Source organism: Vicugna pacos, chromosome 22, assembly GCF_048564905.1.
Source record: "Vicugna pacos chromosome 22, VicPac4, whole genome shotgun sequence".
Lineage (NCBI taxonomy): Eukaryota > Metazoa > Chordata > Mammalia > Artiodactyla > Camelidae > Vicugna > Vicugna pacos.
In genome coordinates, this window is record NC_133008.1 from 20,805,554 (window position 1) to 20,821,177 (window position 15,624).

At 54.8% G+C, this 15,624-nt stretch overlaps 2 protein-coding genes across 2 annotated transcripts in view; both read left to right on the forward strand.

Annotated features, from left to right (window-relative positions):
• The window catches only part of BORCS8 (BLOC-1 related complex subunit 8), a 27,325-nt gene extending 15,879 nt beyond the window's left edge, over window positions 1-11,446 (forward strand). The window contains exon 6 of the mRNA XM_072947318.1: window positions 11,426-11,446. The gene's annotated coding sequence lies outside the window, so the exon portion shown is untranslated. The remainder of the gene's footprint in view (window positions 1-11,425) is intronic.
• Window positions 1-15,532, forward strand: part of MEF2B (myocyte enhancer factor 2B) — a 16,819-nt gene extending 1,287 nt beyond the window's left edge. Inside the window, exons 2-9 of the mRNA XM_072947313.1 lie at window positions 11,426-11,508; window positions 12,035-12,238; window positions 13,240-13,374; window positions 13,867-14,014; window positions 14,187-14,320; window positions 14,407-14,500; window positions 14,668-14,779; window positions 15,083-15,532. Of these exons, the coding sequence (XP_072803414.1) occupies window positions 11,426-11,508; window positions 12,035-12,238; window positions 13,240-13,374; window positions 13,867-14,014; window positions 14,187-14,320; window positions 14,407-14,500; window positions 14,668-14,779; window positions 15,083-15,308 (1,136 nt within the window). The 3' untranslated portion in view covers window positions 15,309-15,532. The remainder of the gene's footprint in view (window positions 1-11,425; window positions 11,509-12,034; window positions 12,239-13,239; window positions 13,375-13,866; window positions 14,015-14,186; window positions 14,321-14,406; window positions 14,501-14,667; window positions 14,780-15,082) is intronic.
• The last annotated feature ends 92 nt before the right edge of the window (window positions 15,533-15,624 follow it).

Sequence of the window (15,624 nt, forward strand, 5' to 3'; positions counted from 1 at the left end):
CCCAAGAAGTGAGGAATGGCTGAGGCCTCATGCCCGGCTTTGCTGAGAATCCTCACTGGGGATGGTCAGGACCTCTGGATTTGGCATCCAGGGATGAGAACTCTCAGGCTCTTGGGGTGAAGAAAATGGGGTTCAAAAAGGTATTTAGACTTGAAAGGACAAATGTGTGGGGTTTGATTCCAAAGGTCAAAGGGGCTTTGGGAGAAGTCAGCCTCGCTCCCTCCTGTCCCCATACCTGCCTTCCACCACCTGTCTGAGTCAAGAAGTGAATCTTGGCCTCCAGGGAATGGAATTTGGGGACATTTAGGGTCCTGGGGTCTCACCTGCAAGAGCTGGAAACTGGTTATCTGGTCTGAAGCTGCCACTTGGTAGGAGGGAAAACTGAGGCCAGGTGGAGACACGGCTGCCCCTCAGTTCCCAAGAGAACAAAAGCCAGGAATGAGGGGCCCCAACTTCCTCTCTCCCCTCAGACAGATCGCTGCCCCTTTCTGAGCTCTCTGGCTGCTCCTGTGACCTGAAAGCAAGTACAGCCCAATCTTACTTCCCATCTCCAACTAATGATTTATTTCATTAAATCATTACCCAACCAGGAAGACATCTGGAGAATGCAAATTAGAGGAGTAAGGGAATGAAAATAATTTGTCACCTCAACTTAGATGCAATGAGTGTAGACATGTTGGGGGTCTGACCTTCTGGAAGATTCGAGGCTCATGTGCACCTGGAGACAGATGTCATTTGTCGGAGAGGATTTATCATATGCCTGGGATCCCGTTTGGGGTCAGAGAGGTCACCCCAGCCCTGGCCCATGAATCCGCATGGGGTGTACACAGAGGTTGGGTCCCATTTCTCAGCCCCCACAAGGGCCTCCCTAGGCCTGCATCTTAGGGGCTTGTGAGGCTGCCTGTTGCCCCCAGGTGACCCAAGAATGAGTGTCTCGGACCCCACTGATGCCCAGGCCCACTTTCTAGACTGGGCAGCGGGGAGGGTGAGTTAGGGGTGCAGCCGGACAACCCTGGGGTACACGCCCACGCTTGAGTGAGGATCTGGGGTCCTGCCGAGTGGCTCTGGGGAGAAGCCCGCTTCCTCCTGTGTAGTAGAACCGGGTCAGCTGTCTCCGCTTCACTGGGCTATCTGAGTCAGGCTGGTCCTGTGTGTAAATGAGGTGGAGCGTGGGCCCGGGCAGACAGTAGGCACTCAACAACAAGAGGTGCCATCTGAACTATGATCGAGTGGATGTGCCTCTGAGCCCCATCCAGGCCCACCCTCACCGCCCGCTCCCCCTGGGGCCAAGCAGGCTCAGGCCTTTCAGCTTCTCTGTCCTGATCTCCTCCAGGTTCATGTTCACTGGAGGTTGAAGTAGAGTCCTCGGAAGGGAACAATCCAAGCAGGTTGTCATAACGAGTCACTGCTGTGGACACAGGACTGCCTCTATTCAGTTTCCACAACCAAAGACTCCACCATCTCCCTCTGGATGCTGTCCTGGCCTCCTGCTCCCATAGGGCTTCTCCCCACAGCAGCCACAGGGTCTTCTGAAAACCCTGAATCATACCACAGCCCTCCCTCCCCTGCTCATACACCCTCCATGGCTCCCCACTGCTCTATAGCCCACTCTCTTACCTGATCTCTTAGGCCCTTAGGCCCTGCTCACCCATCCATACCCAGCCATACCAGCCACCCCCATACCTGGAACGCACTGAGCATGTTTCCACCTCAGAGACTTTGCATCTGCCATACCTTCTACCAGGCAACCTCTCACCCACATCCCTTCATGGCTGGTCTCCTTTCATCCTTGAGGTCCCCTTTTCAGAAAGCCCCTTCTGGCCTCTTTGTCCAAAGCAGCTCCCTCCCTGCCACCCCTCCCCACTGCCTCCCCCTATTGAATTTCTTCATCAGAGGCCTCTGTCCCTGACACAGTTATGTGTCTGTCTCCCCAACCAGACTGGGCAATGGGGAAGTCCAGGCTGGGTCTCTCCATTCCCTGTCCTTGTATCCCTGGCACCTTGGTAAGCTCCCAGACATTTCTGGGGGAAGAAAGTGGGGACCAGGGATGCCCCAAAGGCCCCATCTTAGGTTCCCCACTGGCCATGTCTTGGGTCTACTGGGCTATGGGCTGAGTCCCTTCTGCCCAGTGCTGACAGATGTGCTAATTTCCCAAGCAGGGAGGCCTGGACCTCTGGGGATGAATTTCTGGGGCCCTACAGGGAGATTTTCTCTGGAACAAAGAGATAAACTTTGGGCTGTTCCTGCAGCTGCCACTGCAGCTTAGGGGACATCACTGAGGGCCTTGGGTGGCTCAGGGCTCTGATCTGTGTGAGATGGCAGATTGGGGAGTCTTCTCCCAGCCCTGGAGGTAGGGGTCCCAGACTGTATGGGAGGTGGGATGGGGCGGTGAGCCTCTGTTGGCAGTGGACAGGGAGGGCAGCTGGGTACTGCATGTTATTATGACATAGTTTCCTTCTGAGATGGGCGCTGGAACCTTCACAGAGTCGGCCCCTTGGCCTGAGAGAAGTGTGAGCACCATCCAGTTGGCTGGTGTGCTTTTGACTGTTGAGAGCAGGGGTCTCAAACTGGCGACCAGACAGGGCCTCATATTTGTTTTGTGAGCCATGAAGTGTTAAAAGGAAAACTAAACCAGTTGCCAATGTTTCTTCTGTTTGTTAAGCGGTTGTTTGCTCATTCATTCAAGGAAGGGTGGTTGCCAGCCTACTGTGTGCCGGGTGTAGGGAAGCCTCCATCCCTGGCCTCATAGAGCCGACATCCTAGGAGGGCGACATGATCATCAAAGAAAGTAGCATAGAAGCACAGAAAATATCTGGTAGAACTAAGTGCCACAGGGAGAGAGAAGTCTGATCTGGGGAAATACGCACCTCTGGGGAAGAGATTTTTGCCCAGGCTCGACAGATGTGTAGCAGCTTCTCAGACCTGGGTGAGCCTGAGAAGGATGTTTCAGGGAGAGGGCGCAGCACAGGCAAAGGCCTGGCGATGGGAAAGTGACAGGTCTATCTGGGGCTGGTGTTTCAGGTGTCTGGAAAGGGGCAGAAGGTGAGCTGGAAATTTGCCAGTAGATGAGGCCTCCCTAAAGAGGAGGGGCAGGTGAATGGATGCCTGAGGAGCCCCAGGGGGCCATGGTACAAGCAGGGAGACTGAGGCTCGGAACGTGTCAGGCAATGAGTGTAGAGTGGAGCCAGGATATGAATACTGGTCTAGCCAGACCCACAGTCACAGCCAGGCCCACGTACCTCTCAGCACATGGCCACACATGGCAGGTCCCTCCAAGGAGGGGTCTGTGGGGGAAGGTCTGAAGGTCCCCCACTGGGCCTCAGTTTCCCCATGGATGCCAGAGAGACCTATGCACAAAGGGGCCCCCAAAGGACCTTCTCCAGCTGGAACATTCTGGGTTTTTAGGATTCAGAGCCACATGAGGGTAACACACTCCACCCACAGACCCCCACAGTCTCCAGAAATACCCCACAGATCCCCATGATCCCCTGCCACCTGTACCAACGTAGCCTGTGGTCGCCATGCACGGTCCATATATGGGGGTCTCTGAGATCATCACCCCGGCACCTCACCCTCAGGACCCCCACCCCCCAGCCCACATCTCTCCCCCAGGGGGTGCTCCCATCCTGCCTCAGGAAGCCAGAGGATGGGCAAAACCACTGCAGGGGAGGGAGGCCCTACCTGAGTCTGGGGGCCTGCATGTAATGGGAGGACCAGCACAGATTTGGGGAGCTCTGCTTGTGTCTAGCGGGTTTGCATGTTGTGGGGGAGCTGGTCTGTTTGGGGGCATCTGCATATGTTGGGAGGTCTGTGGGCATTTGGGGGATTGGCGTGTTGGGTCTCTGTGTGTGTCTTGGGGGTCTGCAGGTAATTGGGCATCCACGTGTGCAGGGGGACCTGAGTGTGTTTTGGGATTATGTGTGTTTGGAGAGCCGTGTGAGTTTGGGAGGGGTCTACATGTATCATGCACTACATGTGTTTTGGGGACTCATGTATGCAGGGATCCATGTGTGTTTGGGGTGATGCATGTGTTTGAGGATCTCCCTGTGAGCAGAATCTCCCAAACTCACCCCCAACTGTACATATGAGGAAAGGGCTTCTCCCTGGCCCCCATGCCCCAGCACCCTTCCTGGATCTGCAGGGGGCCCTCTGAGCTGGGCACTCAGGGCTGGGGAGAAGTGACCCCAAGAACTTCTGGGACAGGTCAGGGCCCAGTGATTACAAAAGCCACCTGCATAGGGAAGGAGAGATATGCCACTTCCAGAGCACCTACTGTAGAGCACTCCCCAGCTCAGGGATGTGCCCCCGACTCCTCATATTCTGGGGTAAGAAACTGAGGCCTGGAGAAATTTGGCCACACAGGAGTCACTGCCAGAGCCCACCCTCTCCCTAGGGCAGGTGAGGGGCTATTGTGGGCTGAGCCAGCCCCTAGGTCACCTACAGTGCCCCCCCACCTGGGCCACCATCTCCCTAGGCCCCCAGGGGAAGAGGCGGCCCAGGGGCCCCGGCTGTGGTGGGGGAGGGTCGCCAGCAGCTGGGGTCGGAGCTGCTTGAGCCCTCAAGAGAGGGGAGGGGGGGTCCCGACTTTCCAAGGGGCTCTTCCTGTCGCCTGTAATGAGGTACTTGGGGAGCAGGTGATGAAACCACCGCCTGGGTTGCGTGAGGCGGGGCCGCCGGCCTGATTTGCTGCAGCGCCCAGGAGCAGCGCCCCCTCCCCGCTTCGTCGCGTCCCGCGGGCCCTCACCTCCCCACCACCACCCACCTGCCTCTCACTTCTCCTTTCCCCCTCTCCTTTCCCGGCCTGGGTCCCCCACCAAGCTGAGGCCTCTGGGCTCAAGGGTCTGGCAGCGTGGCTCTGCCACTTGGCCCTCCATTAAAGCCCCACTGGGAGCCTAGAAGAGGAACTTGACTGTTCCTGGTCTTTTCTCTCACAGCCTCATGGCAAAACCTTTGAGATCAGGATGCTGTGACCCATTTTATGGAGGAGGAAATGGGGGTTTGCTGTCGTCCAGCTTGTCGCAGTGACTGTCACTGGGGTCTTGCAACATGGCATGTTGACTCAGCGTCCCCAGTTCCAAGGCCCCTCTTCCTTCTGGCTAATGGGAGGCCAGAAGACAAGGTCCATAGAACGCCCTCCACTGCCCCCTCCTCCCCAGCTGGTGGGAGGATTCTCACTTCCATTTACAGGCGAGAAAATGGAGTCCTTCCATGGAGAGAGGGCAGCAGTGAAGGGTCAAGGAGAGGGTGGGATTCCTTCCAGCCCCCCCACCTCCAACTCCAAGAAAGGCATCTTAGAGAGAGGAGACAGTCATGGCCTGAAGGACACCAGGGGTGTTTGTTGATGAATTTACTGACCACAGGTATCACCTAAAAGAGTTTACAATGCTCCAGGCATTCACGAAATCTTCCTTCATCCCCCTACTTTTCCCCTGAACAGTGCTCAGGTCTAAAACCCCAAGCACCTTCCAAACCCCAGGCATATGCCACTAGCATGTCCTGTCCCCTTGGTCACCAAACAGCCCATCTGTTTCAGCCTGCCTGCGGCCCCCATCCCAGTTCAGGCCCCACATCTCCCACCAGGACACCTGCCCCAGCCTCTCCCTGTCACCTCACTCCTGCCCAGACAGGCGCTGCTCCTCATGGCAGCCAGGAGCAGAGGGGAGTTTTTTAAAAAAATCTTTTGGTTGAGATAAATCTCAGAGAAAAATGCAAAGATGATTGGAGTAGGGCTAAAAAGTTTGCACAAACTAAATACACTTGTGTACCCAGGCCCTGGACCAGGGACCAGAACACCCCAGCCCTGAGACTCCCGCTGTGCTGTTATAGTGTCTGCTCGTAGTGGCCGCTGTGCTGATAGTCGCTGTACGTGAGCTTTGTCTGTTCTGGAACTTCACACAGATGGAATCACATGTTGTGTCCCCTTTATGAAGCCCAATGTTGTTGAATCGGCACAAGGTCTGGGAGATTCACCTGTGTAGTTGCATGGAGCTGGAATGCATCCTTTTCCTGTGCTGTATAGTCCGTCTGCCATAGAACCTACCAGAAAGTATTTACCAATTCTCGAATGGAGAGCATTTGGGTCATTTCCAGTTCAGGGCTATGACGAACGAAGCTGCTGAGAACATTCTTGTCTGTGTCCTTTGGTAAAGCATGCACCCATTTAGGTGAATACTGAGGAGAGGGTTGCTGGGTCAGAGGGCAGATTCGTGTTCTGCTTTAGTAGATGCTGGAGAGTTTTCCAGAGGGGCTCTACCTGTTTCCCCTCCCACCAGCAATGTGTGAAAGTACAAGGGGATTTTCAAACTGTTAAATCCCATTCTGACCCTCCCCTGCCCCCAAACTCTCCATGGCTCCCTCTTGCCCTCAGAAAAAGCCCACACTCTTCACTGTGGCCCATGAGGACCTACGTGGTCCAAACCCCACAACTGTCTCCACCACCATCCCCCTTCCACCTCCCCCTTGCTCACGCTATCCAGCCACACAGACATCTTTGCTTTTTTCAAGATGCCAAACTGATGATCACTCTGGGCCTTTACCCATGCAGTTCCCTCTGCCAGGAACACCCTTTCCTCAGATAGTCCTCAAACTGACTCATCCTTTGCTTGGCTATGTCCCTCTTGTGCTTCAAGTCTCGGTTCAAATGTCACCTCTTCAGAGAGATCATGACTTAGGCAGTTCCCATTGTTTTCAAGGGTCTGAGGCCATTTAAAGAATGTTGCCCTTTTAATAGTAGGTCTCGAATCACTTTTCTAATTTTCTATGGTCATTGGTCTGTTTAAGCTTTCTATGTCTTTTCAGGTGAGTTTCTCACAATGTTTGGTATGTGGTTGATGCTTGATAAATGCTAAGTAGGAGGTGCAAAGAAAGGGGTGAGGAGATACTGGACTCTTGGCCCCATCTGCTCAGACCCCTGGCAAGTCTTTCCACTGAGGCCCAACTATTTGCTTCCCCTTCGGAGATGCCTTCTTGGATTTCTCCTGACTGTTCTTCCCTGCTCTGTTCCCAGATTATTGGGTCCATCTCTCTGCCTCTCTGCTGAGCCGATGCCACAAGCTCTCTGCTTTCTACCTGGACATTGGTGGGGGTAGGGGAAATATGTGCACAGAAGAAGCCTCCCCCAACCTCAGCCTCCCCCAACCCCAGCCTCTCCCTCGTGCCCTGCACATTTAGCACGCACCGCCACCTCCCCCCAGCAGTTCCGATCACGCCAACATCTGGAGAACGGGCCGCCAGGTCTGTCTGCGGCTCAGGGTGGGGATTTGCATGTAAGTACAAATATATATGCACACCCTGGGCCTTCCGCCTCCGCATTCCTTGGCTGACCCTTTACACCTGGGCCTGAGGCAGGGCAACGCTGTGTGGCTGGATTTGCATGCGCGTGTATTTCTGGGTAAGGAGTCAGCTGGGGGAGTCTGAGAGGAAGTTGTTGAGGGAAGCTGGGGGGAGTTCAGACGTGTCCCTGTTGACCTGCTCCATTCACCAGGTCTTCCCTGTCACCCCTGTGTCTGGTCCTGAGGGACTTCCAGCCTGGGGGAGAGGGAGAGCTGGATATACAGCACCACCAGGCCCGCAGGGTCAGAGCTGGAAGGGCAGGACAGGGGCTGTGGGAGTCCAGAGTGAGGGCAGAGGGGGCTTCCTGGAAGAATTGATTTTTTGAGCTGGGCTTTGAAGTGTGAATAGGAGTTGGCCAGGTACAGAAGAGGCAAAGGGACTTTTTAGGCAGACACATTTTGTTAAAGGTAAAGAAAGGTAGGCAAGGGCTGACTGGGGCACGACCCCGAATGCCAGGTTGGGGGCTGAGACTTCCTTTTTCCTGAGGACGGTGAGGAGCCATAAAGAGCTGTGAACAGGAGGGGCATGATCAGAACTGTGTGGTGGGTAGATCCCTCAAAGGCCAGAGCTGGGGATGACTTTGGTTCCTGGGTGAGGATTGGGAATTCCAAGGTCACCAAGGGTCAGAAGAGTCAAACCCCTGCATGAGCCCATCTGTGCCTATCAGGTCTGGCTCCAGGGATGGCAGAGGATCTGGTAGCTGCTGGAGGACCCAAGGAGCCCTGGAGAACAGTGACTTAAAGTGCATGGTGCAGGCCAAGTACAGAGGGGCCTCACCCCCAACTCTGCCCAGATGGACACAGCCTTGGCCTCCCTCCAGTCTCCTGTTATCTCTATCCCTGCCTCCAGCAGTCTTGCTCCCCATGGCAGCCATGGCCATGGCCAAGTTTTACAATGATGAATCAAACCCCATCCCTTCTTGCCCAAACCCCACCCTTCATGGCTCTCCATTGCTCTTAGACCAAAACCCACAGCTCTCCCAGCAGCTCAGAGGACCCAGATTGTCCCTGCATCAGCATCCTCTCCCCATCCTCCTCACTCCAGCCTTGTTGATGAGTCTCCTCCCTCCTCAGGGTCTTTGCACCTGCCCTTTGCACATGTCCTTTTCTGATATGGGGACAGATGGAGAAGGGGCCAGGGTTGGATCTTCCAGGCCCAGAGACTCATGTCCTAGTCCCATGTTCCCATGGGACCCCAGGCGTGGGGGGCATTTCCGGAGTCATCTTGGCATGGAGACCTCCGGGCCAGTGCCCTCCTCCTGTCCCCAGGGACCCGTCGGGGCGGGGCTAATGCATCCCAGCCGTGGGAACTAGCCTGATTCCGGCCGGGGATTAAAATTAGCCCCAGAGGTTAAATTTAGCAAGTCAAGCTGGAGCTGCGGGGCTAAGGTGGGGGCTCCCATCAGCCTGGGCACTGCCTCATCGTGACCGCTCAGAGATCCAGCCCGAGAAGGTGGAGGGTGTGCCTGCGGTCACATAGCGGGCTGCAAATGATGGGCTGGGGTCTGGGAAGCAGGCATGGCTACTTCCAGCCAGGCCTGCATTTCCCTACGCTTCCCAAGAACTCATCCCCAGGCCTTGTTCTGGGTACTGGGCACTTCATGCCCACCCCATTCACAGAACAGCAAAGTGAGGCCAAGGGAGAGGCTTCCCTGGCTGAGGACTGCCCATCTGGTCAGAGGCTGGCTGGGACCTGAGTTCTGACCCACTTCACCTTGGGCAAGCCTGTGGTGTGATCCCAGTCACCTGTGGCAGGGGAGGGCTGAGAGGTGGAGTGTGGTCATAGAAGTTGGCAGAGGTGGGTCTCAGGTCCCGGGGGCCACGAGGTGGCCATCTGTATGGCGAGGTGGGTGCTGCAGACCGACAATATGATTCCTTGGTTCCCAGGAGCCCTGCATGGGGGCCGTGGGGAAAGGCCTGGACCCTGTCTTGGGGATATGCTGTCCTCACTGAGCTGTTCATTTTTACCCATGGGGCCCCCGCCAGGGAGATTTGAGATCCCAATGAGGAGGGTCCAGGGTTTCTCCCCAGTTGCCCTGGGCCCAAAGCCCCCCAGTCTGAAGGCTCCAAGCCTAAGGTCTTTCCAAGGTATTCCCCCTCCTCCTGCTGGAAAGTGGGGCAGGGGTTGGGGTTTCTGTTATGTTCTCCCCTCCAAATTTCTAAAAAAGAAATCTATAATCACCGAGGGAGAAAAGTTAGAAAATTTAAATTATCAGAAAGAAAGAAAAAAAAAAAAGACAAAAAGACCACACATTATATGATTCCATTTACAAGAAGCATCCAGAACAGGCAAATCCACAGAGACAGAAAGCAGATTATGGTTGCCAGGGGCTGAAGGAGAGAGATGGGGAGTGACTGCTCCCGGGTCTGGGGGTTACTTTTGGGAGGATGAAAGTTTCCAGAACTAGGCAGAGGTGATGGCTGCACAATGTTGTGAATACTCTAAACGCCACTCAATCACACACTTTAAAATGGCGAATGTTATATTATGTGACTGGCATCTCAATTTTTAAAAACGGGGAAAAAACTCACCCATAAATTTCCACCCAGCGGTGACTCCCAGCATGAGCATTTCCTTCGAGTCTTTTTTCCACTCTCAATGCAATTTTTAAATATATGTTTTATATATTTTTAACATATGTTTTCTGGTAACCACAGCCCTCAGCCTTGTTCATTGGAGGGCTATTGTGGGATTGCACAAGTTAAAAGGTGTTCGATGTGTGGACCAGGCTCACTTTCAGTGGCTCAGGATCACTGAGCACCGCTGGGTGCTGGCATTAGCTCAGCCTCCAGCCCGGCCTGTGAAGGGCTTTTAGGCTGTTGTCTGTGTTCATAACAGCAGTGCATAAGTGGCACCTGCTGTGTTCTGGTCAGACCTGGATGCCCTATGTGGGTTAGCTCGTTTTACCCGCCAAGAGCATTGGGCAGTGCACAACACTGTGTTTTTAAATTGAAGTATAGTTGATTTACAATGTTGTGTTAGTTTCTGGTGTACAGCAAAGTGATTCAGTTATATATATATATATCCTTTTTCATATTCTTTTTCATTATAGGTTATTACAAACTATTGAATATAGTTCCCTGTGCTATACACTTGGACCTTGTTTATCTATTTTATATATAGTAGTTTGTATCTGCTAATCTCACTCCTAATTTATCCCTCCCCCTCCCTTTCCCCTTTGGTAACCATAGGTTTTTTATCTACGTCTGTGAGTCTGTCTTTATTTTGTAAATAAGTTCACTTGTATCATTTTTTTTATATTCCATGTATAAGTGATATCACATGATATTTGTCTGTCTCTGTCTAACTGACTTTACTGAGAATGATAATCTCTAGGTGCATTCATGTTGTTGCAAATGGCATTAATTCATTTTTAATGGCTGAGTAGTATTCCATTGTGTGTGTGTATGTATGTGTGTATGTATATGTATGTGTGTGTGTATGTATATGCATGTATATATATATATATATATCACATCGTCTTTATCCTGTCATCTGTCGATAGTCATTTAGGTTGTTTCCATGTCTTGGCTGATGTAAATAGTGCTGCTATGAACACTGGGGTGCACGTATCTTTTCAAATTAAGAGTTTTATCTGGATATGTGCCCAGGAGTGGGATTGTAAGATCATACGATAACTTCATACAGTAACTCTATTTTTAGTTTTTAAAGGAATCTCCATACTGTTTTCCATAGTGGCTGCACCAATTTACACTCCCACCAGCAGTGTAAGAGGGTTACCTTTTCTCCAAACCCTCTCTAGCATTCATTGTTGGCAATGCACAACACTGTTATCACCACTGCACAGATAGGGAAGCCCTAGGGGGCCCCACAATTACCAGCTTGTCTTGCTTTAGAGCCTCAGGTGAGAGCATCTGCACCTCTCAATCTTTTCCCTTTGGTCAGCCTTCTCCTTATAAGGCCTGGGCCAGAGGTGTTCAATGAGCATCTACTGCATCCTGTGCTGGTCAAGGTGGGGGGCCCCTTCATCTCCCTCTCAGCACTGGGCAGGGGCAGCCAGAAGGTAGGCTGGTGTGCCTGTCCCCACTCTCTACCTCCCCACTCTTCTCTCCTCCTTCTCCCCAACCTCTAGACCAAGGTCACTCCACCCAGCCAGGGACAATGGGGAGGAAAAAAATCCAGATCTCCCGCATTCTGGACCAAAGGAACCGGCAGGTGAGTTTCCTGGGTAGAAGAATGGTTGGGGGAAGGGCATTCTTGGCAGAGGACACGGCCTGGGCAAAGGCCTCACTGAGGGGACCTACAAGGTAATGAGGAGGCTTGATACAGGATTGGGAGTTGAGATGTAGCATTTACTCATTCTCATGATGATTTATTCACCTACTTTCCCTGTTGATGGGAGCCCCAGTCACAGGGGAGATGGAACTCGACACAAACACACCCAACCCAAAGCACTGGACCAGAGGGAGGCCCAGAACTGGGGAAGCTCAGAGTGAGAGTGTGGGCTCTGCCTGGAGGCCAAGGAAAACTTCCCAAAGGAGAGGACATTTGGACTGGGTTTTGAAGTATCAGTGGGAGTTTGCCAGGTTGAGATGCGAGGAGTAGAACAGCCAGAAAGAACAGCACATGCAAAGGCGTGGAATCGTGAGGCATGTTCAGGGAACAGTCAGGCACCCTCAGGTCTCCCCCCCAAACCCACATCCTTTTCTTCTCCCACCCTAACTGTGGGTCCTGGGTCCAGGTGACATTTACCAAGCGGAAGTTCGGGCTGATGAAGAAGGCCTATGAACTGAGTGTGCTCTGCGACTGTGAGATCGCCCTCATCATCTTCAACAGCGCCAACCGCCTCTTCCAGTATGCCAGCACGGACATGGACCGTGTGCTCCTGAAATACACGGAGTACAGTGAGCCCCACGAGAGCCGCACCAACACCGACATCCTCGAGGTACCCCTGGGACACTCCTCCCTGGCCCCACGAAGCCCAGCACACTCTGCTTGCTCAGAGCCTAGGGATTCTTGGTTTGCACGAAAGATGAGTGTTGCAGTTCAGCTCTACCGCCAATAAAAGCAGGTTTGGGGTAATGGAGGATCCTGTCTAGGGGCAGCTGGCTCGAGAGCAGAAATAAAAACAATCAACCATTGTGCATCGAGGGCTGCACTGTGCACCCCTCGCACACATCACCTCACTTGCTCCTCTTCCCCGTTTGGTGAGTACAGAAACAGAGAAGAAAAGATACCGCAAAGCAAACAGACCTCACTGAGGTCCAGGAATGTTTTTGTCTGAGCTGCTGTATCTGCAGGAGAAAGAACCTCTGCGCTGGCTGGTTCAGCTCTCACACCCACCACCCAGGAGGAGTGAGATCACTGTCGATTTGAATGTGGGAATCTCTACTCCAGATAGGAAGCTAAAGCTACAGGGCTCAAGAGAACAGCGGGCTAGGACTGCACCTGGGACGCCCAATGTGGCACAGGGTTTGGAGAAACTGGCAAAGGAGAAGCAGAGGTCCAGGAGGGTGCAGGTCACTGGGCCCAGGTGGGTGGCAGCTTAGGAGAGCCTACAAAGTCGTGCTGAGTGCCATCATTCCTTAAGCACTGACTACACCAGGCTGTGAGGCTGCACGTGGGTGCAGAGTGGAGGTACCGAATCCCATTCAGGAGGAGTGTTTGGGTAACTCCAGCAGAGCTGGGTGGATCTCTGTCCCTCCTGTGTGACCTGGGCCTCTCTGGTCCCAGGGCAGGACAGTCCCTCTCTCACACACAGTTGGAACTTACTAGGTGGTGACTCACTGGGGTTTTTCGTCAACGGGATTTGGCTGGAGCAGGCTGTTCTCCTCGCGCTCTGCCTGCCCACAGAACTGGAAGGGATGGGTCCTCCCCTCTCCCGTAGAACCAGGTTCCTTGGCTAGGATCGGGAAAGAGTCACCCTGATGTCTCTTCTTCCCACAGACACTGAAGCGGAGGGGTGTGGGCCTCGATGGGCCAGAGCTGGAGCCAGATGAGGGGCTTGAGGGGCCAGGAGAGAAGCTACGGAGGCTGGCAGGTGACGGGGGTGACCCAGCCTTGCCGCGACCCCGGCTCTATGTAAGTGGCTCCCTGCCCTTCCATGAATGGGGCCCTCCCCACATCTCCTAGGCCCATGTGGTTGAGGCTGAGATAGAGAGAAGGACCTAGGGCCAGAAAGCCTAGAGTTTGGGGACAGATCTTTGCTTGGGTGGGCAGGGAAGGCTTTCTGGACGACTGGGCATTATAGCAGGGACTTTGAAGGATGGAAAAGAGTTCAACAGGCAGACAGGTCCTTCCTTCTTTATTTATTTGATTCATCAAACACCCTGGGAAGCACCTTTAGGGCGAACCCTATGATGAGTCAGAAGCCTCAATTCTGGGCTGAGTTATCAAGGAACGACAGAGCCAGATGTAGGCTCCTCAAGCCATGTGGGATTAGGTGAGCTGGAGCAGTAGTGAGAGCTTCCAGAAGGTAGAGGCTGGCCCCTGAACTCACTGGGATTTTCTGTCTTGGACTTGATGCCCTCATCCTTACATTCCTCCAACCAATCCCATCTTCTCTGCCTTCAGCCAGCAGTCCCCACTATGCCCAGCCCCGACATGGTATATGGGGCTCTGCCCCCACCAAGCTGCGACCCCAGTGGGCTTGGGGAGGCCGTGCCTGCCCAGAGCCGCCCATCCCCATTCCGACCAGCAGCCCCCAAAGCTGGGCCCCCAGGTGAGCATGGGGCATAGGCCCTGGGGGAGGAGGAGGCGGAGGTCCCAGGGGGTCTCTGCAGGGCAGGAACATTGGCTCTGGTACTGCCTAGCTGTGGGCATCACTTTGGACTTCAGACTTCATTAGATGATGTGGCCGCCTGCCCTCTCTTTGGGACTCTCCTGCTCCCCAGGCCTGGCACACCCTCTCTTCTCACCGAGCCACCTCGCCAGCAAGACACCACCTCCCCTGTACCTGGCAGCAGATGGGCGGAGGCCAGACCTCCCTGGTGGCCTGACTGGGGCCCGAGGGGGACTGAGCACCTCGGTGAGTCAGGGGAAGGTATAGAGAGCTGTGGGGGCAGGCGAGCTGGGTGTGTACCTCAGTTTCCCCCTCACCCTGTCTTCCCACAGAGAGGCCTGTATGGTAGCCTGCAGAGCCCATGCTCCACTGCCACCCCAGGACCTCCACTGGGGAGCTTCCCCTTCCTCCCTGCAGGCCCCCCAGGTATGCATCCCCCTACCTGCCCTGCTGTGGGAGGCATCCACACACCTGCCTGGGAAGGGAGGTGAGGTCCACACTCCCCACCACCACCAGAACTAGGTGGGGTAGGTCAGGCTTGACCAAGGGGATCCCTGAGGTCAGGGCCTCAAATTACTCCTTCTGTCCCTCAGAATATGGCCTTGGAGACCCCCCTCCGCCCCCGGGCTTGCTGCAGCCCCCTACCCTGGCCCCCTGGCAGCCCTCCAGGGGGGATGGTCCCCCGGCCGCCCCCGCCCAGCCCAGGTAAGTGCCCGGACTGCCTTCCGGCCCCGCCCCCAGTTCGAGTTCATGGGTGCGGCCCCTCCAACCTTTTGAAGCCCTTAGCCACTGCTGACCCCTGGTGGCTTGTCCTGGTTCTGCACTTTGCCCCTCCCGACTGGTCCTGGTGGGGATGGGCGGCTATTTTGGAGGCCCCAAGAGGGATGGCCGCCCCCTCCTTTCCCAAGGTCCTCCTGCCCAATCTTTGCCCAAGCCATGCCACTTCCTTGACTTCCTTCTTTTCCTCACTGAGCTCACGGGCCCCCTTCTCTCTCTCTCTCCCTGCAGTGGGGGCCGCAGCCTGGGCGAGGAAGGCCCCCCGGCCCGCGGTGCCTCCCCGCCCACCCCCCAAGTCAGCATCAAGTCCGAGCGCCTCTCGCCAGTGCCCGGAGGCCCCAGCGACTTTCCAAAGACCTTCCCCTACCCCTTGCTCCTGGCCCGGCCGCTGGCAGAGCCCCTACGGCCCGGCCCCCCGCTACGCCGGCTGCCCACTGCAGAAGGCTGGCCCCGGTAGTAGGCCCCGGGGGTGGCACCGATCCTGCCCCCCAGGCCAGGCTGAGTGAGGGCATGTGGGGTCTCAACCTCTCTCCCTGTGTCCTTGGAGAAGACCCAACAGTTGCGACCCTCTCCGCGGTTGTAAGAGGGGAAGGCTGGGTTCGGATTCGCAATTCTGGGCTCCTTTCCCCCTTCCTGTGTGTGTATCCATCAATAAAACACACGTGGCATCCATGGATGAAACTGTCGGGGCTCAGAGCCACGCTCCTGCCTGGGTCTTCTCATCTCTTCCCCAGGAGCCTCAATCTTGCCTTTTTTTGGTTTGGGGTACCTCC